At 39.0% G+C, this 27,500-nt stretch overlaps 1 protein-coding gene across 2 annotated transcripts in view; it reads left to right on the top strand.

Annotated features, from left to right (window-relative positions):
* Positions 1-4,980: 4,980 nt before the first annotated feature.
* LOC115215687 (leucine-rich repeat-containing protein 15-like) overlaps positions 4,981-27,500 on the top strand; it is a 92,276-nt gene continuing 69,756 nt past the window's right edge. Inside the window, exons 1-2 of one of the 2 annotated variants that reach the window (XM_036506173.1) lie at positions 4,981-6,029; positions 15,676-15,681. In XM_036506173.1, coding sequence (XP_036362066.1) covers positions 15,679-15,681 — 3 coding nt within the window. In that variant the 5' untranslated portion in view covers positions 4,981-6,029; positions 15,676-15,678. Of the gene's footprint in view, positions 6,035-15,675; positions 15,682-27,500 lie in introns of both variants that reach the window. The other variant, XM_029784963.2, reaches the window with a different exon arrangement.

Here is a 27,500-nt window from a genome sequence, read left to right as displayed (position 1 = left end):
TCAAAAATTATGAATGAAACAATGTAATAAAACAACCAACATCGAAAATAGACAAATTATCACGAATTCCCTAAAAAAAAACCATGATAAACCAAAACTCTTAAAAACATATAACGATAAAATCTCCCTTTGCTAAACTCTATAACAAACCTATATAGCAATCCCCCTAACCTAAACATTCACACACAAAAAACACACACGTAAACCACAGACCCACGACTTATACACATACCTATACTAACTTATAAACCTCAATATACACCAAAAACCCACTCCCTCCCCACACAGACAAATTAACACATACATCCCAAAACCTAAATAACAAACCCATATACACATTCACACACAAACACACAAACACAACAGATACATATACTCCCTCACATATACGCATATACATACTCACTAAACTCGATATATACAACAATATTTACACACCCACACTCATACAGATAAATAAATTATACAACTAAAAACTCACACACAATCTCATATACATAAACACTCCAATAAAAAACAACATTAAATACATCGTAATTAACCAGAATATCAAAAATAACAATATGACATAAGGAGAAATAAAATACATACTTACAAGTCAGTTTCAAATTATGAAGTGAAATTAAATTCTTAGCCGTTAAAAAAAACCAAACCAAAATTACGTTACCATAGAAATATAACTTATGTAAAAAAAAAAATTAAAAAAAAAGAATACGCGCCATGGAAAGTAAACGTCATTTAAAATTATGAATGGAGAAATAGAATAAATGGAACTAAAAACTATATCCACGTGGCAAACCAACACTACTTAAAAAAAATTTATTATGAATGGATTCTTTAATAAAACTACCATAATAAATTATTATATACAATTATGAGCTTTAGCTCATCTTAGCAGCTCTAACAAACAACTTGCAGTAACCCAAATCTATTCTCGATGCCTGCCTTACTACTACACTATTCCATTCCCAATTCCAAGCAACGCTAGCCCACCACCCGGTTACATTTCCCAACTCCACCCATTCATTCACAATTTCAACGACGTTCAACTCCACAGCGCTACATATAAGCCTCAACATATACACCGGAGATTCAATTCCAATCCGTGCGGATGGGTGAGAGTATACATTGAGTGTAGTGATGGGGCTCCCATTACTATACACATTTGTACCTGTGTGGTAGTCTCCATGTGTATATACACGCACGGGTACAAATGCAGGGGGTACCCGCGCACGGCATGTACGTGTACCCCCTCACATGTACATATGCATGCTAGTTGGGCTCGATATGTGCAACAATGTAATCGCGCCCGCATACATGCATATGGGCGAGTTGCACAATCAAAATACGCACACGTGTGTGTGTGCGTTCACTGGTTGTGCAATTCACCCATCTGGGTGTGAGTGGGTGTAAGCGTATTGCTGTGGATGTCGAGCTTGATACATAAATCCCCGAGTTATACCTCACAGTATATACCCAAAGATACTACGTTCGTAAATTCAATACATTTATTTGATACGTTAATGTTTCTCTCGTTTATACTAAATTACTGACGTGTCAGCAGTGTTTATTTGTCATACTAAAGTTTATTCTAGAGTATACCCAAAGATTTTAGTCGTCACTGCGGCTAGAGCCTACATACATACATACATACATACATACATACATACATACATACATACATACATACATACGTACAACTGGAAATTTGCAGAGGAATAGTGATATCGACAGGCTTTACGTAAGAAAAGATGAAAAGGTACAGGCTTGAGATTGGTGCCGACAACCTTCAAATGTCGTATTGTCTTTCTCCGACAGCACTTGCTAAACAACAGCATCAAAAATAAATACATTAACTTAGTGCTGGAAAATGAAGAGAAGAGTATCCTACGTGTCGGTAGCGAGATCCTCAGGGAGCGCTCTCTTCCGGATGACCTCCTGTACAACCCTCAAACGGCCAGACTAGCATACCTCAAAGATGACCTGGATGTGAAACGTCCAGCATACCAAAAAGACTATGCATGGCTATGTTTCCCAAAGACTTAAAAGAAACAATATTATCAACATAGAGCACAGCCTCTCTTGGACTCGTGACCGCTATATCTCATCACACCTCGAAACTATGAATTTGCAATCCAAGAACAGGAAATTGCTACGAAATGCTAATGAACAAAAGAAACAGTGAACCTTTAGAAATGTAGATTATATCTTGTTTGTGTGGAAAACATCACATCTGTGATTAGCAGTTGCCCCCCAATATCCCAGGTACTGGTGTTACACACACTCACCGACTTCCTAGATAGCATCCATAAAGATTGATTCGGTTGATTAAAATTGAATTACTAACGGACACACTTCAGCCCCTGACTCACTGGTCTGTTGTCTCCTCTTGTATTTTCTACCGCTACTATAACGGTTTCTGATCCTCGGAGTTGGCATGTCTCATACCTCTTCAGGATATTCCTCATCAGCTCATCTCTCCAAATCTCTTGGTGTGTCCAACCCTCTCAACCCCACACTATCCATTATGTCCTGTTCTTTCTCCACAGAACACCACCCGGCTGTAATCTCCTCCCTGTTCATACCAGAGTGAGTAAAAAGATTCTTTCGTATTTCAAGCTGTAATTAATAGTTTAATCATTAATAGTTTAATTAATAGTTTAAACAAATTACATGCGAGAAACGTTTATTCATCAAACAATAATATCCCATTCGTATTCTATTGTCTTTTACCATTGTTGTGCCAGAAGCTCAATTCTAAGCCTACGCCATTTGGCTGGTTTAGAAGCAAAAATCTCCCTGCAGCCGTTTCCAACATCATCCATATTGTTGAACCTACGCCCTTGCAGGAAATGAGCCATGAATCGGGAATTGTTGCAATCTGATGGACAGGGTGAAGCAACACTTCCAGCCTCTCAAGTTCCTCAAGTTTGCATCTCCTCATTTTGGCCGTGAAAGCTGGGGCATTGTCATGCTACTGGAGTCTGTGTTTTTGATTGACCAATGCCGAATAGCGGGCTTTCAAAGCATTATATACTCACCGCAGTTGTTGAGTATAAAGCTTAGCTTTCACAGCATGACCGTCTGCCCCTCGAAAATTCAACAAACGTACAACCTGCCCTGGTTCTCCATCGATTACGGCGACAATCGTTCCAGTTGATCCCACAAACCGAACAGCCTGCTCCAGAAATTAATGTGCAAGTGGTTGAGTATTCCACTGACACGCATACCCTGAACGTAATTCTCAGGCGCATTCAACATGATACAGAACGTGTCAAGGCCGGCCTTTTTGAACTACGAGTAGAAATAAATTGTCTTACTCAAGGACACAACGCGCCTCTGGGAATCGAACTCACGACCTTACGATCGTGAGCCGAATAACCTAACCACTAATCCACGCGCTTTCACACACAACATGGGTCTTCTGTTCAACTCGCCCTTGTTTTACATCAGATTCTGAAGCCGGGCTGGAACGAAACCCCTGATTTCTCTTGTTAGAATAACGAAAATAAATCCATTTTTGGTCTCCAGTTACAAATCGACGCCCAAAACGGGTATCCCAAGGATTTGCCAGCAACTTTTTGCAAGTGTTCAGACGTCGTTGAGCCTGGTTATTGGTCAGTTTATGAGGAGCCTCTGTTCACAAGGCCAAGCTTATGGAGTTGTCAGTTGATGGCGTTTTGTGACAGACCAAGTTCTGCCGACAATGCACGAGTGCTTGAGCTTGCCGATTGTTCAACCATTTCAAGCAAGACCTCAGCTTCTACAGCAGAGGGTCACCCTGACCTTGGCTTCTCTTTGACGTTGGTGTCACCTTCCTTCAAACGTCTGTTACGCATTATTTGGCAGTTTCTGCCTTTCCCACATTATAAATTTGTTTGGTGCTGCTCTTGAACTCACTAATTTTTTACCCCACGGGTAGCACAAAATGGCTCTAATTTCATTTTTTTCACTACTCATTATGAAAATAAAGCATAAACAATTAATGTTTATCTGTTATATATGAAAATAAACACTAAGCAGTTCCGCAGATTGTGTTAAATTAATGAATTAAGATGGAGATACAAGTTGTGAAAAATCATCAGTGAAAATCCAAAGGAAAACTTTTAACTCCACTTGGTATCTTTCCCACAAATGTTGACCTGCAATAGTTTAATCAGAACACCAACAACACCAATCTCAGCAGACTCAGAGTGTTTGCAAGGGCCATGAGCTCTGCCTCTTATAGACTCAACACATAAAATCATTAATTAAATATTTAATTAATTATGCGATATATATATCCTTTATTGGATAATCTGAGATTTAATGTTGGTATGCCTACAACGTTGAATAAATGTCAAGAAATATATTTCCGTGGGATTGTTGTAACTGGTTTCATTCTCCAACACCCGCCGCCACCACCACCGCCACCACCACCCGCGAGCTCTCGACGGACTTTCGCGGTTTCTGTCAATGGATCACTCTCACCCAGAGCGTCGCGAAGTGGAATCAGTGTGGTTGTGAGGCGAGTTTCCTAACCACTCACGCGCGCACGCGCACACCTTTTACCCATTATTTGTTCGAGTTATTCCACTGCGGGTGGGGCTAATCGACTCCGGTACTCATATTGTCAATCAGAAGGAGGACAGTAATGCCACACAGATTCTGTTTACTAAATTCACTCACAGAGCATTGGTCGGTTCGGGGTTATTGTAGGAGGCACATGCTCAAAGTGCCGCGCAGTGGTTGCAAAGCGAGCTTCTTAAGCCACACAACAAACACAGAAAAACATTTGTAACTGTGTCCATGGTGAGTGAGAGTTCTTATTTGGAGCGAATCAAGACGGAAAAAAATTGCAGGTTGCTATACATTTCAGAGAGGAAGGGTGGAAAAGACAGAGCAGATTTCTCGACCAATGAAATTGGAGCGTTGTCTAAAGTAAGAGGAGGAGGAGAAGGAGAATCGAAGTCGAGTGTGTGAGACGGAGCGATAGAGATAAGACGTTGTGAATGTAGAAGAAAGAGGAAAAGAAATGTTTAAAAAGTCATGACGGTGATGAATCAACGAAAGCAAAGTGGTGGTAGTGGCTTTTAAGATGAGATAAAGTAAAAGAGTGATTAGAGGAAATAAATATATTATTGAGGTGTAGGGTGTTTCACTGGTAACGCGTACAAATTAAACGTGAAAGTAAGGGTACGTGTGATTGAAGGAACAGCCGGAGTGAAGAAGTAGTATTAGAACGTCAGTGTGGAGTTGATAGAAGAGAAAGCGAGAGAGAGAGAGGGAGGAGAGTGTGTGTGCGTGTGTGTGCGTTCGTGAAAAGTGATTGTGGAGCTGTTTCATTCATTGATGTAGTAAAGCGGCAAGCCTCCTAAAGCCATTGAACTGTTTGCTGTCTTGTATGTAGATATACACACAATACACTCGCGTGCGAACGCGAGTGCGTACCCCCCCCCCCACACACACAACACACACATACACAACATACACAACACACACACACACACCACACACACACACACACACACGTTGTATGTAAAATTTAGACGTTGGCTCGCATAACTACTTTAATTTCACTTTCTGAGCGTGCACTGATAAATGTGGACACGTATACAAATATATGAACATGTGTAATATACAAGTATATTACACATTTATAAATACTCGCACACGCACACCTACCTGTCATATATGACACACTATCTTCGCTGTTCTCCAGTCATTCAGATAAACAAAACCATCACCAACAAACAAACACTTTCTAAACAAACAAGTTGGGTTTCGGACGAAAACATTTACGGCGACGTCGTTACAATAAACAAGCTCGCACACAGCTATCAAGGACCATAGTGTGGACCAAGTTGTTTAGTAGTTCGTAGTTCAAAGTCCATAAGAAAGATACTTTCATTTAACGTCTCATGTCAAATGCGGACGTTTCTCTAAAAAAAAAATAATAATAAATAAATAAATAAATACAAGTGACAGACATTCTTGCTCTAACGGTCGAGCTAAACGGATTTACGTTACTGTTGTTCAGGCACAGGACACCAAGGTAAGTTTGTTGTTGTTCATCTTGTTATTCCCCAACTCTCTTCGTATTTTTCCTCATCGATATCTTTTCGCCAGAATCGTGTGTCGGGTCTTGCGATATTCCCCATCTTCGGTTCTTTACGTTTTTAATTGCAAATTCCATCGAGGGGTCAATTTTTGTTTTTCATCCTTTCAGAACGAATTCTGAGCAATCCGATGCAATTCATTACCCGTCAAAGAAACAAAAGAAAATGAAAAAAAGTAACAAAAAAAAAAAACAAACATTCTTTCGGTATTGGTTCACAAGGTGTCAGTCTCTATAACGAGCGACCATATAAAGGCTCCTTTGTTTTTGTTGCTGTTTAGAACCAGGTCATCTTATATCCATCCTTGACCATCCCTCTTATTCAGACAATATATCTATAACTACATTTTCTAATGTGTCCGTTTTAAAACATACTGCAGTGTGTGATTTGAAAAATTGACTGCCATTTCTCGCATACCGAAAGACCGCTTATAGGCTTTCCCCCTTGACTCGTATCTTCCTTTGTGTTTATGTAAGGGTGTTGGTGTAGGATAACGTCCTCGCTATAGCTGTTGGGGTAATATTGAACATTAGAGACGTCCCTGTTGCTGCTACTGTTGTAATTGTCCTTAAAAACGTTCTTATTTTTACCATGTTGTGTTGCTCCTAATTTACTCCTGGTCAAGGATACCAATGAACAATGGCGTTCCAGCCATGACCATATCGTTCTTTTGGGGTTTTTGAGTACTGTCAAATGTATCCCACCCCTATTTTAAGACCGTAGAATGAAAATGGAGCGATATTTGGATGCTAATTTTAGAAAATCGACTGACCAGGTGGATGGTCCTCTTATCTACTAGGGTTTTTATTTTATTTTATAGGACAATGGGATTGGGGTGAAAGATATGGTAGCACGGTAGAATTAAATTTCAAACAGGGTGGCAGTTTGGCGGTATCATTAGAGCATCAAACAGAATGCCGTGTTGTATATCGTGCCCTATATGTTCCAAGTTCAAAACGTGCCGAAGTCAACTTTTCTACTCATCCTTCCATATTCGATGATAAAGTACCAATCAAGTGCTAACTGGTCGGGGTCGATGCAATCAACTCCTGATCGGTGTCAACATGAAAATAGGCTCGGATGGTAGAATAAAATCCGCAATCCTCGTCCAACCGTGATGCTCCGACGATCGATGATGTCACGCACCAGTGGCGGTTCACTGCCGTTGCCTTCAGTATTATCTCACGCCTTTTATTACTGACAACAGACATAATCTAATCATTAACTCCCTGCTCATTCTCCATCCTCCCTCTCACTATATACACACACCTGTCTGTCTGTCTGTCTGTCTCTCCTTCTCTCTTCTCCCTCTCTCTTTCTCTCCAGTGGACTCTAAAGAAGTGGACTGAAAATTAGTCCTGAATCCCTGTCAATTTCGACTTTCCTAATCTCTTATTGCTCCAGTTATTTCATTAAAAAAAGCGACACTTGGTTGATCCAATTCACAAAACCATTCAATAAATTTGTGGCCTTCTACTAACGTTTCTTTTATTGTTGTGCACCTTTAGTCAACTCAGATCGATATGTAATGGATTGATTGATTTGATAACAGCATGAAATCCTTCACCCCTATGAGCGTATACCTGGTTGGGGCCTTATTATGCCTTGTTCTTATCGTTTGGAGTGCAGTGAGCCAGTCCGGACATGCTGCAGATCGTCGTCTGCTACAGACATCAACTCTTTTTCTTACAACTCACGTTTGTTGTTTTCTGAAATTTACCTTTGATCTTCATGTATAATATATGATATCCTCTTTATAAAAATATCCCCCTTCCTATCCTCTCTCCCTCAAATAATTATATAAGGCTTCTGTCGTTCAAGGTCGACATTATATCTACATATGCAGGCCTGGGCAATATTTTTGAGGAAGTCTGACTGTTGTCCATTACATGCAAGTCCCCATTCTTCGTTGTACCATTGATATTTATTGAAGGGGAAATCTGCGCCAACCTTGGTCTGATACACCAGAATCGCTGGCTATTGCAAGGCATCTCGCTCGGCCATCTAACAGATGCGTCGACCCACAGCCTTGGGTTGCTGCTTTTTTTTATCGACCTCGAAAGAACTGAAAGGAAGGTTGACCTGAGAGGGTTTGAATTTAGAGCGCCGAGACTCGGACCAATTCCCCCGTAGCATTCGAACGAACACTGTCGCCGGTTTAATGGTAATGCTTATGTCGGGAGGAAAAATAAGCAAAACCGTGACACAGAAGACTACGTAAAAGCTATCCATTGCTCAGTAATCCACAAATGCATAAGATTTGAAATATGTTTGGAAAATGTCCGACATATATAAAGCATACCTTAGTAATCCTCTTGAGGACCATGTTACTGAACTTTTCTCTACAATCTCGTCCAGGGACGAATTGCAAGAGCATAAATAAAACGCCTGTAGGGAGGCAGATGTGTTAAGAACCTACCCGTCGCTTGTTTTACCAACTCATTGTTATGTAACTTAAATTAATTGACTGTTGGGACTCAATGACTTAAATCAGTGTTTTTTGTCCACCCGGATTTTTGGAGAATTTCGCCAGCGGATAGTTTTAAATTTCAATATGAGTAGCACCTTCTTGTCTTAGTTTGTTTCTAATGGTGAGATTCAACAGAAACAGACGGACTCGGTCGGAGCGCGCAGTAGTTGCCATTCTGTACTTCTCTCCTCACAGATGCTTTTTGCGATGATGCTATTGTTATTTAGCTATTGATCGATCGTGGTTGAGCAGACGATTGATGAGAGGCCTTCTAACTGCGACCATCTCACCTTTTATTCGGCAAAACGTGTTTCCAGGACTATATTACCCAATATGTCCTTTTGGAAGGACAGTATGCCATGGTTTAGCTGCTGTTTCTAGCTAGGAACCGTTGTTGGTTCGTTTGCTGTCGTTGTTTAGGTTCATATCAATCCTGGTCGAGCAGAGTTTTTATTCTAAGCCATTCTTGCTATGACCATCCAGTCTCTTTCGGGATATATAAAATTACATTAAAATGTGATTTGAGATAGATTTAGCTGTTAATTTTAACAGGTCAAGAGAGCACATAGTGTGAAGTAAGCTTTACCCGCAAAACAGCATCCAATTGAAGCTGCACCTTTTACTAATGCCATCCGGAAACTTCACAGTTTCCAAAATTTCTCTCCATTTTTGTTCTGATATGACTTCTGCTTCAGAGAACAGGGTGAAAGCATCGAGATTGTTATTTTTTCTGAGTTCAGTTTGTTGGGAGTAACTCTTGTCGATATACTGACAGGATCGACTTAAAATCATACACCATGTACATGACGATAGCTCGGAGTACCATTTATCGGAGTTTAAACATACGCATGAAATCGTATTGGCTTAAAACAGCAATAGTAAATTGGCTTGGCCATGTGGTTAGAGGCTTTCTGCCTAGCCACATGGTTCCGGGTTCAGTCCCGCTGCATGGCGGGGTTTAACTGGTACTCATTTTATCGACCCTGAGAGGACGAAAGGCAAAGTCGACCACTGCGGAATTCGAACTCACAACATAAGGCCAGATGAACTGTTGTTAAGCATTTTGACCGGTGCGCTAACGATTCTGCCAATTCACCGCTTTAAAAGTTGGTTGCAATACTACGGAATACACAACCAATGAATAGTTAAAAAGAATAAATTCCTATCAGCTTTTATATCATTACAAATCAAATTTTAATTGTCAATCTCCTCGTACCCCCCCCCAATCTGTGACTTCCACCATGTGTGCACGTGCGCGCGCATATGCTTGTGTGTGTGTGTGTGTGTGTGTGTGTGTGAAAGATTTCTCGTGTGTAGATAAACTACGTCTAATAATAAGCACCATTTTTATATGGCAATTCAATTTGCAAGACACTCCGCAATCCCTCCTTTATAAACTGATTGATTGGCAAAGATCGATAGAACACCTGTCAACATGTCTTACGGTATTTGCTAATATAAAGTCTGGAGTTTTGTTTATATGCACAATTGTTCTTGTAGCTCTTCTTGCTGCTGCTGCTGCTACTACTACTACTACTACTGCTGCTGCTGCTGCTGCTGCTGCTGCTGTTGTTGTTGTTGTTGTTGTTGTTGCTGCTGTTGTTGTTGTTGTTGTTGTTGTTGTTGTTGTTGTTGTTGTTGTTGTTGTTGTTGCTGCTGCTGCTGTGCTGCTGCTGCTGCTGCTGCTGCTGCTGCTGCTGCTTCTGCTGCTGCTGCTGCTTATTTTAGCTCTGTGGACAGGAATAAATTCTCATTGTGAGACTATTGATTTTGGCTTCCGATTTAATTTTTCTTTTGAAGTAAGTTAGTGACGGAAACAAAGACACAGGTATGACATTTGCAGGCTCCCTTCCCAGACAAGTGAGATTAAAGCGGCTGATGTCCATTCCACCTTGCAGGTCTACGTCCCAGAAGAATATGGGCAAGGAGGAAATCGGAAGTATGATCTGAATGTTTTCAACAAAATGAACTCCGGAGTAAAGATTATTTGCCGACATAACATGGCAGTCCTGGTTTAGGACGAATGTTGCTGTAATTTAGCCCCAGGTGACATCGTCTCCAGCTGGCTCTATATGGCACAATCTATTGCCCTCATATTGTTTTGAGCTGGGTGGGGGTGCTAGATTCCCTTGTTCGAAAATATAAAGACACAGATCGTGTCGTATAGCTAGCTGGAGACGATGTCTCCTAGGGCTAAATTACGGCAACATTCGTCCTAAACCAGGACTGCCATGTTATGTTGGCAAATAATCTTTACTCCAAAGTACTGTTGCTGAATATCTCTCATTGTGAGATTTACAAATGGTAATTTTCTAGAATGAACTCCGCTTAAGAAAGCAAGGGGAAGTGCCAATGTCAAATAGGGCAACGTACCAAGACTCCCACCTATTTACAAGGCTGCTGCAATGTGATAATGCATTACGCTTTTGGCTTTTGGAGTGCCTGAGGACACTTGGGGTCAATGAGAAGATTAGGAGGTTTTTTTTTTAGTAATAGCGATGAATTCGTGGAAATTGGAACTAAAGTGTTGAAGTGTAAAAATATAGATGAGGATATTTGGGTGTTTCAAGGCGACTCGCTCCCTCCATTACTCTTCGTGATTGCGTCAATTCCTCTGACAAGCATACTGAGAAAATTCAGATCTATCTAAGAGTTTATTGAAACCACGGTGAAAATAAGTTATCTGCTCTATTTCGATGACCTCAAACTACAAACCAATGATCTGGATTCACTTATCTAAGAATATTTAGCAAGGATATTATTATTATAGCGTTTGGAGGTGAATAAGTGTGCAGTATTAATTATGAAAAGATTAAATCTGATGGCACAAAGATACAAATAAGTTGGTGTGCTGCAAGAAGAAAGAGTAATGGAAAACGAAGTGAGTCCTCAAATGGTACAAGAGAAGAATTAGCAAGTTTTTCGAAATAAAACTAACGAGAAGAGATAATATTATCAAAACACTCAGTAAATATACCATGCTAGTATTAAGATATTCTGTTCCTGTTTTTAAAGTGAACAAAAACAGAGCTACAGGAATTAGACAGAAGAACTAGGAAACTGCAAATAATGCATAACGCACATTATGCTAAAACTAATATGCACATGCCCTTTATTTAAGAAGGGAATGAAGCAGAAGTATGTTAAATGCAGAAGACACCATCAGTGTTGCATTACTGGACTTGAAAAAAAAACAATGTTGTTTATAGGGAAGAAAGAATATTATCCGCAGCAAGAAATATCGAAGAGAGTCCAAAAGCAGGACAAATTGCTGGAAAGTGAGGGAGTAAAGAACGCTGGTCGTGGCTGACGGATGGAGACCTGAAACAAGAAACTGAATTACTGATTATAGCTACTCAGAAATAAGCATTAGAACGAATTTGATAAAGACAAAGAATGATATAAATCAGTCAGAGAACAAACACAGAATATGTGGAAAAGGGGATTGAAGTATTAAACATCTAAATGAGTGCAGTAAGCAAGCACAAAAAGGGTATAGTATTATTATTATTATTAGTAGTAGTAGTATTAGTATTAACCGACATTTCTTCTGATTCTTTATGTTCTAAGTTCAAATCTCACTGAGACCAACTTTGCCTTTTATCCGGGGTCGATAAAATAAGTACCAGTTAAACACTGGAGTTGAGATGCAATCGACAAACACATACTCTGCAGAATGTCAGGTCTTCTGTCTAGTCCTATACAAGAAAAGATTCTTCTTCTTCTTCTTCTTCGTCTCCTCCTCCTCTTCCTCCTCCTCATCATGTCAAGGAGGCAAACCTTTTGTAACAGTTCTACTGGGCCCTCTATTCCAGTGTTCTTTATATTCCTCTTGATGCCTCCTGATACTGTCCCCAAGACCCAACAATAATTGGCACTATCTTCACCTCTTTCATTTCCCATAACCGGGCTATTTCCTACTTAAGAGAGTTGTATTTATCCATTTTTTGCCTTCCTTCTTGACTATTCGTAAGTCAATGGGCCATGCAACATCAACTATACAGCATATGTGGTGCACCTTGTCCACCACCACTAGGTCCGTTCTGTTATGCTTTAGTACCTGATCTGTTTGGATTGGGAAATCCCAGAAGATTTTACTCGTCTTCGACACTCCCACTTTTTGCTGTTTGTGCTCATACCACGTCTTGCCTCTCTCTAGGCCCCACTTTTCGCACAGTTTCGCTACCTGGTCGTGTCGCCACAACTTGTAGTGGTTTTGGACAAGTCTAAGGTATTCGTTCGTGATAAGGGCAATGGTTTCATCCACTTCATTGCAGATGCGGCACAGCGGAGACACTTGCTCATTCCTAAGGTTGACCCTCCACTTCGTGACCAAAGCTCAGTCTTGCCAGTATAGTGCTCTCGGTCTCTTTTTTAAATGTTCCTTTATTCAGCCAATCCCACCTATGTTTTCCAGCAACTTCTGTTGTGGGTTCATCGAACTGATTGTGTAGTCCATTATTGCGTAATTCTTCATGTCCTTTTTGTACTTCTTCCTTTGTTTTCCCGTTTTTTCTCTGCTCTCAGTACTCCCTCGTTCCTAACTGATTCTAGCAAGATTTCCTTACTTTAAGAGGAGAAGCAAAGCCAGAAAGTTGAACTGGAAGGTAGAACGCTACTATAACTGAAATTGCTATTTATAGACACAAATATATAAAAAAAAAAAATGACACAGATATAAAAAAATATTATGGTAAAATTCTTTAAAAAGCAGACTAAAATTCGCCATTCCATCAAGTCTGCTTTTTAAAGAGTTCTTTTTTTAAATATAGTTAATAATTATTTATCTAAGGAAATTTCTTTTCAAATATATATTTATATCTGTCCATCTGTAAATGTCCAGAGTTGTCACCCCTTTCTGGCAACGATCAAATTTTTCCCCCTCTCCTCTTCATTCCCTATTCTCAGCTTTAACTTGAGATTTCAGCGCAACATCTTATTTCAAATTCTTTGTTTTTCTATCTTCCACTCTATGCTTTGTCTGTGTTCAGTATATATACACCTCGATACGGGTATAGTTTTGATTGCTTATTGAAGTTTTCTTGTTCGCCACATTAGCTCTATTAACGCTTGCTTCAGTATACATCTCAAGAGATTTCTCTTTATATTGATCCATACATATTTATATAGCCTCACTGTCCCCAGAGAAAGTCACTCTCACTGTTCTACTTTGCTCCGCTAAGTTCAGTCTTTCACAAACAACAGAGGAACACTTGTCTTGTCGTGAGATTCTCATCAAAATCTTTGTTGCAATTTCCAAGTTTGACGTTCCTTTAACAAAACCTGTCGGAAAGCACAAACATTTAGCACCCATGAGATATAATGTACTTCTTTCTTTCTTTCCTTCTTTCTTCATTTCTTTCTTTCTTTCTTTCTTTCTTTCTTCCTCGTTCCTTCCTTTGTTGCTTTCTTTCTTTGTCGTATGTCAATCCACATGTATTATACGTCTACATGTTATGTGTGTGTGTATGTGTGTGTACCTTTCTATTTCTTCGTATATTGTCTTCCTCTCACTCCCTGTTCATCACTCTTTTTCCTTCTTTCTCTCTTTCCCACGGTTTATCATTCTCTACCTCTCTGCCAGATTATCTCTCCCTCTCAGACCCTGTCTTTCTTCCAGTCTCTGCCAGTACCCATTCTCTCACCATTGGAATCACATGCACCAGGAGCGAGAACATTCTAACCTCGCCCACCTACCATCACAACATCCGACTGTAAACAGCAGACCTTACCGACGCCGTCCGCCATCAAGTTTCCTCGAATACCTCGTGTTTCATTTTTCCCCCAACAGTTTAACAGTTTTAAAATATTTATTCACCTCTGAATGAGTGAAGTGAAATAGAAGGATCCGAAGAAACTGATGACAATCTGCTTTTCTGCTCGTTGGGTGTCTGCTTAATTCAATCAATCCGGTTTCAATCGCAGCTTGGGAGTGAAGCAATCTGGTATTACATAAAGTTAATGAAATTCGTAAAATAAGAGAAACATTGTACGCTGTTTGTTGGTGTGAGTTCCGAATGTCCTACTTTTTTCTTATTTTTATTGTCCTAAAATTTTCGTTGCGTCTTGCAACCTTTTCAATAGTTTTGACTCTCAAAAATTTTAGGACAATAAAAATAAGAAAAAAGTGGAAATTTTACCGGTGAGTGTGTTACATAATAAGGCACAAAAAGAAAATTACTCTCCCCAGACACAACAGAATATGCTTTAACACACGAACTCATATAAAGAATCTTGCAAACCAAATCCAAAAACGAAATATAATAATCTTTATGTTTTGTTTTTTTCTTTGCTTCACACCATGTCCAAGTTAGGCAACGCCAATTAAAGATGGTGTCTTCCATGGTATTCATTTCGGGACCTGCTATTATTCAAAATAAACGAATTAATGAATTACAAAAGGCGAAATTCTGTAAGTGGTAGCCATGGGTTATAAAAAGGGGATTCAGCTACTAAATCAGTCCTTTGAATTTTGAGAAACTTCGCCCTCTGCGATGTTCTGGTTTGTAGAATCTCTTTTGGAGGCTCTGGTCGTTGTTAAAATGAAACCCTGTCGCGTGCGTGTTAGTGAGGATGTGTGTGTGTGTGTGTGTGAGAGAGAGAGAAGGAGCGAGAAGGAAGGTGGGAGGTAGAGGGAGGGGAGGGAGAGTGTATGTGTATGTGTGAGCGTGTGATTGTGTGTGTGTGTGACAGAATGTATGTGCGCCTGTGTGTGTGTGTGTGTGTGTGTAAAACAGCAAGCCATCTAATAGCCATCTAAAGCGTGAGAACAGCCTTCTGCACTCAGTTATTATAGTGTTTATATTATTATTATTCTCTTCTTCTTCTTCTTCTTCTTCTTCTTCTTCTTATTATTATTATTATTATTATTCAGTAGGTTTATTTTTATAGCGTGCTTTCACTTCACTACCGAGCACAGCCCTGTGTGCCTTGGGTATGTGCTGTGATTTGTTGTGATGCTCTAATGGTTATTGTATGGAAAGTGTTCTGCGTAGGATGTGTGCATTGCCTAGTAGTACAATTTTCTGTATGTTATATGTGTTTGTAAGTCCTGGTGTTTTTGTTATGTATTTGTCTGAATATTTTTTTATCATGCCTAATGCACCTACTATGGTAGGAATTGTTTCTGTTTTCAGATTCCACATTCTAGTTACCTCTATTTCCAGGTCTTTGTATTTTGAGAGTTTCTCCATTTCTTTTAGAGACACGTTGTCATCAGCCGGTATTGATACATCAATTAGAAAGCATTTTTTTCCTTCATGATCTCTGACAACTATATCTGGTCTGTTGGCCTTAATTTCTCTATCTGTGTGTATCGGCATATCCCAGAGTATGGTTGCTTTCTCGTTTTCTGTGACCTTTTCTGGTGTGTGCCTATACCATCTTTTTTCTGTTGTTATTCCATAATGTTGGCATAGCTTCCAATGTATGTAGGTTCCAACTCTGTCATGTCTGTGAATATATTCCTTCTTAGCCAAGACTGGGCAGCTAGAGATAATATGATTTATTGTTTCTTGTCCATCTCCACATATTCTGCAGTTACTTGTAATATTTCTTTTCATTACATGTTTTTGGTAATTTCTGGTGGGGAGGCTTTGGTCTTGTGCTGCAATTAAAAATCCCTCTGTTTCTGCTTTGAGTCCTGAGCTTCTCAACCATTGCTGGGATTTTTCTTTGTCTATTTCTTTTGCGTTTAGTTTAGTCCAGTATTTACCATGAAGGGGCTTTTCTTGCCATCGTTTTATCATGGTTCGTTGCTGTTCTATTTTTAGTTTGGATTTATTATTATTATTGAGTGAGAGAGCAGTTCATGCCATCAAAGTGACACTGGGGTAAAATATACGAAGCCCAATATACCCATCATGACTACCCGTCTGATAAAGGTACACCAGGCACATGCATCACAACCATATGTGCGCGGCATGGTGATCTCATATCAAGATAAACTGCACATGACCTTGCAGGTGGGGCCCAGTTAGAATTTTCTTCAGGTTGAGTAGCCCATCCCGCTCAAACGGTCCCTGAATAAGGGTTGTTTAAGGATGTTGAAAAACCCACCCATGTCTCCAGAGGTGAATTATTCAAACCCCAAAGAATCCCTCTCAACACATGGTTATGATGCTCCCCCACTACTTCTGCTCGTGATCAGAGATGCACATATCGTCAGCCACTAAGGGACATGCTCAACTGGTTAAGGTCAAACAACTGACAAGCAAATCTGTGGTTTTGAGCAGAATATTTGCTGTAGCCCATCTTTTATACCAAGACAAAACAATGTACATGATAACACTTCCAATCAGTTAAGATCAGAAGCCATGAGAGCCACTGCCTGGTACTGCATCAGGGCATTTATTATTATTATTATTATTATTATTATATATTACTATTATACATATTATTATTATATATATTAGTATTATTATATACGAACTAGAACGACACAAAACACATTTTTATATGGGGATCGTTGACACGCCTATGAATGAAATCAGCTTTTCCACATTGCGTGTTTTGTAATTATAATAATAGGACAGGCTTAAATGGAATCAGTGAGTTGTGTTATTATGACTGTATTACTTGCTATGATAATAATAATAACAGTGTATTGTTAGCAACACGTTTCATAATAATAAAACCACCACACAACCCATTCATGTGCGTATTAATCATAGGCACATGAATTAAAACAGCCTTTCATAATCAGTGAGTCAACGAAAGATGTTTGTATTAAAATTATAATTGTTAAGAGAATTTGTCTGATTGTAATTTATTTTATTGTTGTTTGCGAAATGTATCCTCATAAATGAAGATGAAGAAGGAAATAAAAGTTGAATGAGGAAGAGGATTCAGTGAAATCAAAATTAAAGGACAACAAACCGTTGTCGTTTTCGACCAAGCGATCTCTTGCAGTTTTATTTAGCGTTGACGAAATTAGAGCACAGATTTTCTATAACAACAGAAGTCAACATTCAACTAGCTTTCATTAATGAAGGAACACCTTCAATTACTATGCAAGGGAACCAAGGGGCTCTGTTATGTCAGATCATCCCTGATATTATTCTGTAATATTTTAACGGGGGGTGGGGTACGAAATCGAAGACAAACTGTTATAGGACAACATATAAATATTCATATTATTCGTTACACAATAGACTGACTTTTGTGGGACAGTTTTTTGTTTCGTTTAATAATTGGGAGAAGTGGGTTCAAACTCGGCCATATACACTTTTCTTTTGTAATGAAAGTAAGATGGCGTGCAGCGTATTATGTATGAATTGTTTAAGCCTACAAACGTAAGTCGTAGCGCAGCAACAGAATAATAAAAATAGATTGTTTATGTCTTCGATTTTGTTCTACAGTGAAGAATGCTTACTCTTTAACATGAAGGTAAAAAATAATAACAACTCTCAAGGTAGAAGAGGGGACAAGTATAATAATAGTTCCTGATTTAGGCACAAGGTCTGCAGTTTTGGGAAGAGGGGCTTAATTCTGGATGTCAAAATTAGTTAATTACTTGTTAAGCCCATCACCTGAGTAAGACTATTGTATAGAACGTAAATATGTAAAATATTACAGTAGCATTGCTGATGCAAGTCTTCCTTGGGATCTTTTCGGTTTGAACGGCAGTCTTTAACATAATTTCTAGATAACTAAAAAATTTTAAACTTCGTATACTGGTAGAATGTGTTTATAAAACATCTTTTTCTCTTGGCCTTATTGAGAAAATTCTATAGTTTGTAAGATATTTGTTGTTGTTTTTCTTCAATTTCTGCAATTTCAACCAATCACTGACGTCTATTGAGGTAAAAAAACATCCTGTGCCGTATGAATATGTCCCTCGTTTAAGAAACAGATTGGGTTTATTTACATCTGTGAAGAAAAAAAGATACCCTTCCCCCCACCCATAACCCTAACCGTAAAACAGATTGAAATGCAATAGATCGATACTAGGGTCATAATTATGGGTGACAATTTCATATGACACCGCTAGAAAAAACTGCCGTTCAAACCGAAAAGATCCCTTCCTTGTTCAATGATGTTACAACATGCTTATCTAAATAAAGATATGATGTAAAAGGCAAACTTCTTGATTTTGTTGACTGTAATCGGAAAGCGATGATGTAGCTATATTAATATTTGATACTTTGAACAACTCACGGCCGAGGCCACGATAACAGAAGTACGAGGGGCGTTCAATAAGTAATGCCCCTGACCCACTTGCAGTTGTTTGATCTAGCTGAAATTTTGCATGTGCACTTATTTATACCTCTATAGATTAAGTGGCGAATTACAGCTCTGAACTAATTGTGGTTTCTGATTTACAGGTGTTTGAACTGAGTCAAGTGTGAAATGGAGTCTGTTGAGTGTCGAGCAGTGACCTGGTTTTTGTATTTGAAAGGACGCACACCACGGAAGTCTTTTGATGAAATGAAAGTAACTTATGGTGATGATGCCCCATCATATGACCTTGTAAAACGCTGGCATTGTGAATTCAAACATAGTCGGAACTCTGTGGAAACAGCTCCCAGATCTGGTCGCCCCCTTCTGCCGTTGATGAGACGTCTGTCCGTCAAGTTGAGGCTGCCATTTTGGAAGGTCAACGCATAACTATTCGCCAAATAGCCCATAAGGTCAAGATTAGTACCGGGTCTGTGGAAACTATCATTCATGACCATTTGCATATGCAAAAGGTGTCTGCCAGATGGATTTCCAGGTTGCTCACACCTTTCCAGAAGCAAGAACGCGTTGAGTGCTCGAGGATGAATTTGGAGATGTGCCAAGAAGATGAGTCAAAATTTTTCAAAAGACTGATCACACAGGATAAAACCTGGGTCCATCACTATGATCCATAGACCAAAGCCCAGTCAATGCAGTGAAAGCACCGTGACTCACCTCCTCCAAAGAAGGCAAGGGTGCAGCCCTCCGCTGACAAGGTTATGCTCACAGTCTTTTGGGACCAGGACGGAGTAGTGATGACAGATTTCCTGGCAAAGGGTACCACAATTACAGGAGCCTATTAAGCTTCACTTTTGAGGAAATTAAGAGAAGCTATCAAAATCAAGAGGCGGGGCAAGATCAGCAAAGGCATCCTCCTCCTGCAGGACAACGCTCCGGTCCACAACTCGCGTGTCGCCAGATCAGAAGCACAGGCGTGCAGCTATGAACTCCTCCCCTTGCACCCTCTGATTTTCACCTCTTCCCAGCCATGAAGTTGATTTTGAAAGGAAAGCGTTTCCCAGATGATGCAGCCTTGATTTCTGAAGTCACGTCGTGGTTGGAGGACCAAGCTGGGGTCTTCTACAAAAACGGTCTCCAGAGCTGTATCAAACGATGGGAGAAATACATAACTCTGGGTAGTTCCTATGTAGGAAAAGACTAATAACTGTGCCAAGTGTCGTTGCTCTACTGCTATGGGAAGTGGGTCAGGGGCATTACTTATTGAACGCCCCTCGTAACCTGTCTGATTGCCTTAATGAGTGTCACACACTTTTAAGTCAGTTCAGTTTATTGGTTTTATTTTCTTCTTGTACATATTATAATCTCAACTTATGTGAAGCTAGCACAGCTAAATTTTGCATTGAAGTCACTATTTTTTCTTCTGGTGTCTGTTCAGAACTTCAACAATATGTTGCACCGTGGAAGCAATTTTAAACGTGAGAAGCATTCAGATTAATTCAAATTCCTTTGAGTGGAATTGTATGGCATCAACTTGAGTCAGACTTTTAACAGCAATTCACTACCGTAATATTGCCACCAAGTTCAGAATGCGACAATTAATGTGTATGGGAATAATTTGAAATTAATTTTGGATAACCAAAGTTCTTTACGTAAAAATGGGATAGTTTTCTTGGTGAAGTTAAGGTTCTTGATGAAAGGTATCGGAACTCAAATAAATTTGCCAAGCATAAACAAAGAAGCTGAAAAGGTAGGCGAGAAAAGTGATGTGTATAGCTATTCTACCACTGAGGATAGGTTTAAAGTTACCGCCATGCTTGATTCGGTCGTTTCAAATACTTTGAGCTGCTTTAATACTACATCTTATTTCAATAATTTATTTGGAGTAATTTGGAAAAAAAAACCTGAAATAGAAAATAAACAGATTGAGGTTAGAGCTAATCAGTCACGTGAAATCAATAATATCGATATATCAATTGATATGAAAGATGAAATAGGAGCAGCTTGTGATGATAACCTGAATGTTGACCTATACAGACAAGAAGACACAAAAAGAAAAGAAAGAGAAAAAATATTTAAATCCTCGAGGCTTATATGTGTACTGGCGAACAAGCTACTTTGAGATCAGTCACCGTGAAACTGTGTTAGTGACCGAGTCAAAAACAGTGCGACGAAAATTTTGACACCAAAGGATAAATCATTAAGTGAGGTTAACAGTGTTTGTGTGTTTTTGAATATCTGAAGTGAGTTTCCCACGCTGTATTTGTTTTAGCTTCAACAAACGATCTCATATCAAATCACTTGCGAGACAGGTACAACTCTGAAAAAGACCGTTAAAAAAAAATTTTATGATTTAAATGAAAAAAAAAAAAAGAAAAGAAAAAGTAGGCGCAGGAGTGGCTGTGTGGTAAGTAGCTTGCTAACCAACCACATGGTTCCGGGTTCAGTCCCACTGTGTGGCATCTTGGGCAAGTGTCTTCTGCTATAGCCCCGGGCCGACCAATGCCTTGTGAGTGGATTTGGTAGACGGAAACTGAAAGAAGCCCGTCGTATATATGTATATATATGTATGTATGTGCGTTTGTGTGTCTGTATTTGTCCCCCTAGCATTGCTTGACAACCGATGCTGGTGTGTTTACGTCCCCGTCACTTAGCGGTTCGGCAAAAGAGACCGATAGAATAAGTACTGGGCTTACAAAGAATAAGTCCCGGGGTCGATTTACTCGACTAAAGGCGGTGCTCCAGCATGGCCGCAGTCAAATGGCTGAAACAATTAAAAGAGTAAAAGAGTATCAGATATTACTCTAACTTCGATTCCACCAATTGATTTATTAAAACAAACTTACTGTGCTGACTCAAAGTACCATTCTCCAAAATGTTTAAAGCACTTCAAGAATTTTTGCTTTTCCCATGAAAGATCTTCCAGTGTTTTAGCTCATAGCATTTTGAGATCATGGATACGCCAAGACAGCTTATCTAATCTGGCGGTCTTAGCAATCGTGTAATTTTCTTGCACGTGAACTTAATTATGACTATAATTGAGATCTTTGCTAGATGGGAATATTTTTATCAATGTGTTTGCTATAGGCTTACATTTAGACGTATTGAAGCACATGCTCATACGTGGACATCATGAATAATTTTTTAACTCCTCATCCTTCATTTATCATCCTCAACATTGACGAGGACTACTACTGCTACTACTGCTGCTGCTGCTACTACTACTACTACTACTACTACTACTACTACTACTACTACTACTACTACTACTACTACTACTACTAATTCTAATTTAGACACAAGGCCAGCAGTTATGAAATGGGAGTGAGTAGTGGATTATATCGATGTGAAATCCTTCGTCGGTTCTTTGTTTCGTATTGTGTAAAAAGAAAATAACAACAGATAGCAATGAAGGCACAATCCAAGAAATGTACACCAAAATGGAGACAGGCCCCCTTGATCAATCAGGGAATACCACAGATACAGATTACTCTGACCACCTAAGAAAGTATGTTGTACTGGGTATCACTAATCAATGGACAGCATACACTCAGGAGGGACTTAGTCCCGCGTCTTATGTCGGCTGCTGTCGTCAACTCACATTTCAGCAAATTTACTGAAGGGCAGCACTTCCTTCTCTATTTGAAACTTGGAAATGTCGATGAGGGTTTCATCGAAAGTGAAAGTAGCAGTCTTTAATCTTTTCAGTCGCACCCACAGCATAACCTCTTTCGTCATAGACACCAGGTTGAGGAGAACTGTATAATTCTTCCCGATCCAAACAAGGCAGGGACGGGGCAGTTTACACGATGGACTCGGCTGAGCGCCGGCTTCATCTTATACACGACCACAGCTGTTCGACAAAGCTCCACATAAGAATTTGTGTAGATACTGAACCAGCGTGTGCAGAATGGCTTCGATGTTCTACGTGCATCTCAGTTAGGCCCGGTCGATGCTACTTCTGTGCCTTTTGAGTTTATCTCCAGATTGCAATGCACTCAGTTAGCACTGCTACGCCAGGGATTTCTGGCTATTATGTTCTTGGGTGGAACATAATTCTTGATATAGTTCTTGGGTGGAAAGTCTTCTAGAAGAGATCAGTCAGCTGATTGTCATTGACGCATAGAATTTCCCAGAGAACTTTGTCGCTTTCCCCACAACTGCTCCACTGTAGAATGCTAAGAAATTGTAAAATATTAATAAAATATTTAATTCTTAACAACGTTCATGAGTCGACACATACGAAAGCGGATTACTTACTATGTTTTTGGCCGTATTCATTATTCAATGTGTAATCATGTCGATTGCAGACGACACAATGACCTGATGAAATAAACGAAAGAAAAACAAATGAGAAGAAAAACAGTATCTTATTCAGAAACAGCATTATGGCGATGTTTTCTTTCCATTAAATAAAAAAAATTCATTGATTATCATATTTGGTTTTGATTTTTGCAGAATAGAAGTATAATGGAAATTTAAGACAAAAACAGGAGACAAAATAATAAAGACGGAAAAGCAAAATGAAATTTATTAACAAAAAAATATGACGTATTAAATCTCCAGTAGAAATGGCTGGCTCAGTAGGTGGCCACTAAGTAGTAGGGGTAGGTTGAAGATTAGGAAGGCGGCGGACGTTTTAGAACTGTCTTTAACAATTTTGAGATGCTGAAAGAGATGCGTTAAATTACATACTTAAGCAGCACAGGAGCTAAGGAACTAATGTGCAATGTGTTTATATATATATATATATATATATATATGATCTTTAAAATCTTTTACTGGTTCCAGCCGATAGATTATGGCGAAGGCTAGGGTACAACCATACGGACATTTGGTCGACTTTGCCTTTCATCCTTTCGGGGTCGATTAAATAAGTACCAGTTACGCACTAGGGTCGATACAATCGACTTAATCCGTTTGTCTGTCCTTGTTTGTCCCCTCTATGTTTAGCCCCCTGTCGGCAGTAAAGAAATTAAAAATAAATCTTTTACTGATTCCAACTAATAGACTGTGGTCAAGTTGGTGTACAACCAGATGACCATTTCGAATAAAACTGATGTATGTATGTATGTATGTATGTATGTATGTATGTATGTATGTATGTATATATATATATATATATATATATATATATATATATATATATATATATATATAATATATAATATATATATAATATATAATATATATATATATATAATATTATATATATATATATATATATAATATATATATATATATACTACCTTAAGGTGACCCGCTCTACGCGCAGGTAAGAGTGTGGTTGTTACTTTCTGTTGCGTCCTTTCGGCACGTAAAAAGCACCATCCGAACGTGGTCGATGGCAGCGCCGCCTTGACTGGCTTCTGTGCCGGTGGCACGTAAAAAGCACCAACCGATCGTGGCCGCTGCCAGTTCCCACTACACTCACGGAGTGGTTGGCGTTAAGAAGGGCATCCAGCTGTAGAAACACTGCCAGAACAGACTGGAGCCTGGTGCAGCCTCCAGGCTTCCCAGACCCCGGTCAAACTGACCAACCCGTGCTAGCACGGAAAACGGACGTTAAACGATGATGATGGTGATGATGATTCTTCCTCTTTGTTTCTCTCTCCTTTCTCTCTCACTTCCCAACTCTCTTACTTTTCTTTTCTCTCGGACTCTCCCTCGCTTTCTCTTACTCTCTATCTTTATCTATCTCTCTCCCATTTATAAACAACAACAGATCTTGAGTAAGTTGAGAAATAAAATATTTTGAAAGATCAATCATAAATATCAGGCAGTCACAACGGAAAGGTCTGCTTCAAGGCAGACAGCAAAACACTAACATTTAAAAGGGACAGACGAACTTGCGAGCTGAAAAAAAAGATATTGGAAACCAAAGGTTGAAGGGATAGAATCTGAGGATAGTAGAGTCACCATGGCTGGCATTTCTTAACGACGGACAGCAACGTATTGACAGTTTAACGGCTGGCGTAAAATTTTGAACTTGATGTAAAAGAAAATTCCTAAACACCAAGTTTTGAAGTGATTCTTTCTCACGACAGTAGACTCACCATGGCAAGCATTCAAAACTTGTTCATCATGGACGGCAACACATTGACGATTAAAAGGCTGGCGCAAATTTTTTAGCTTGATGTAACAGAGAATTCCTAAACACCCGCTCCTGTAAATTTTAATCCCCTTCCAGCCCCATTTATACCCCTTTTTCACATTTTGGTTAATATAACCCGATTTCATTCGGGTCTACTCGGGCTACATTTTATAAGATGAGGAATTTTGTCCTAGAGGTCACGCCTTTCATTTGAGGAAAAAAATAGTTGCCATGCAAACTCGCCAGCACTTTTAACATAGGTGTGCATATTTTCAGCTCAACCGACCACATAATGCACACATTATATAATATATATATATATATATATACGCATTATATATATATAAATTTGTGTGTGTGTGTACGCATTATATATACAAATTATATTATATATATATATATATATATATATATATATATATGAATTAAATTAGAGATATAACCACTATTAGGCAAATCAAACAGTGAAAAACATAAACTAAAACATAAAAATAAAAATATAATATACAAAATATATAAAATATAAAATTAAAAAATTTAAATGATTTAAATTTAAAATTAAAATTATTAATTTATATTTATAATTAAAAAAATATATATATAACTATCAAAAAGTATTAAAAAGTTTAATATACATAAATACAGATAAATACGTATTTATATATAGAACACACACAAACACACACATATAAATTAACCCAATAAATATCTGATTCATAATATTTGTTCTCATGATTGTGTGGTGGTGTTAGCGATAATAATTTTCTCTATGAATGCAGACAGACGTAGAGAGAGAGAGAGAGAGTGAAAGCGCTGTCGAAGGTGGGGAGGGGGGAGATACAGGACGCTGTGAAACGACGTTATAAAGACAAATTGAAGGGAAGGGAAGTAGACGCTGTGAAACGACGTTATATATAGAATGTGAAAGGAAGGGAGGAAAGAGAGTGAGTGATGGAAGAAGACAGATACATGAAAGAATGAGAGTAGACTTGTCAAAGTGCGTTTTTGGCCCTAGAAACGACACCTTTTAAGATGGGGATTTCTAACCTAGCCCACTCGCATCCTCACCTCATTTTACGTGTCCCTGTAAATTTTGGAGTCACTCCGACGGGATCTAGTGGCCTTTAACCCGTTCTCAATGCCAAAACCAGACAAACAAACAAACAAACAAACTTTTTGCATTTCAGAATTATAAAATATACTAGCTTAAGGTGACCCGCTCTACGCGCGGGTGAGGTTGTGGTTATTACTTTCTGTTTCTTATCGCCACATTCTCCCTCTTTGTTTCTCTATCCTTTCTCATTTTCCCACTCTCTTACTCTTCCTTTCTCTCGGACTTTCCCTCGCTTTCTCTTACTCTTTATCTTTCTCTATCTATCTCTCTGCCATTTATAAAAAAATTAGATTTCCGCGTTTAAATTACAAATCCGCTTCCACTTTACCATGTTGAAAATTTGAAATCGGGCAAAAGGTGTCCGATCTAGACCACCAAGTGTCCTCCCAAATCAATAAAATCCCAGTTTCACACCAAAGCAACCACTGTAGCGCCACAAAACGTCTCCCAATCAATTTTCCCCCTCAAGTTACCCCTCCTGTAAATATGAATCCCCTTCCAGCCCCATTTAGACCCCTTTTTACATAAAAATCCAATCTGTGTCTACGTTCGCCTTCTTCATTTTATAGATAGGATTAGATGCCAATCGCGCCAGTCTGGAGGGGCTTAGAGCCCCCTTGAATCTTCTCACCATAGCAACCGCATCTTTCCAGATGGTGAGTTTTAACCTAATCAACTCTGCCTCATCACGCCTTCTATGCCTGTGTCAATTTTCAGCTCGATCTGACCACTGGTGTGGCCGCCAACCTCTGACGTAGCAAAATGTGCACACAATTTTGACCCAAAGCCTCTTATATATATATATAGATAGAAGAGAAACCCGGTATTGCTCGGGATTGAAATAGTTTATCATTGTTTTATTTGTTTCGGTATTATAACTCGATTTCATTCGGGTCTACGCGGGCCACACTTTAAAGATGAAGAATTGCCCTAGAGGCCATACCTTTCAATTGAGCAAACTCCAAGTTGCCATGCAAACTCGCCAGGACTTTTAACATAGGTGTGCAGATTTTCAACTGAATCCTACCATATTTACTAACACTTTTGCCTGTATAACTGCTTGAGAGACAACGTCCGCCCTTTTCACAAATATGTAGTAGACCTACAGAGATACCCGACCTTACTTGGGATTAAAATGGCATAGTTTTTCATTGTTTTACTTGTTTGGTTAATATAAGCCGATTTCATTCGGGTTTAATCGATGAGGAATTTTGTCCTAGAGGTCACGCCTTTCATTTGAGGAAAAAAATAGTTGCCATGCAAACTCGCCAGCTCAACCGACCACATAATGCACACATTATATTTTTTCAGCTCAACCGACCACATAATGCACACATTATATATATTATATATATAATATATATATAATATATGTGTGTGTGTGTTGGTGTGTGTGTTGTGTGTGTGTGGTGGTGTGTGTGCGTGCGTGTGTGTGTGTGTGGTGTGTGTGCGCGCGTGTGTGTGTGTGTACGCATTATATATACAAATGTATGCAAATTATATATGTATATATATATATATATTATATATATATATATATATATATAT

Source organism: Octopus sinensis, linkage group LG9 (assembly GCF_006345805.1).
Source record: "Octopus sinensis linkage group LG9, ASM634580v1, whole genome shotgun sequence".
NCBI classification, from domain to species: Eukaryota; Metazoa; Mollusca; class Cephalopoda; order Octopoda; family Octopodidae; genus Octopus; species Octopus sinensis.
Note: the sequence above shows the minus strand (reverse complement) of the source record. Positions and strands in the feature narration are given on the sequence as shown.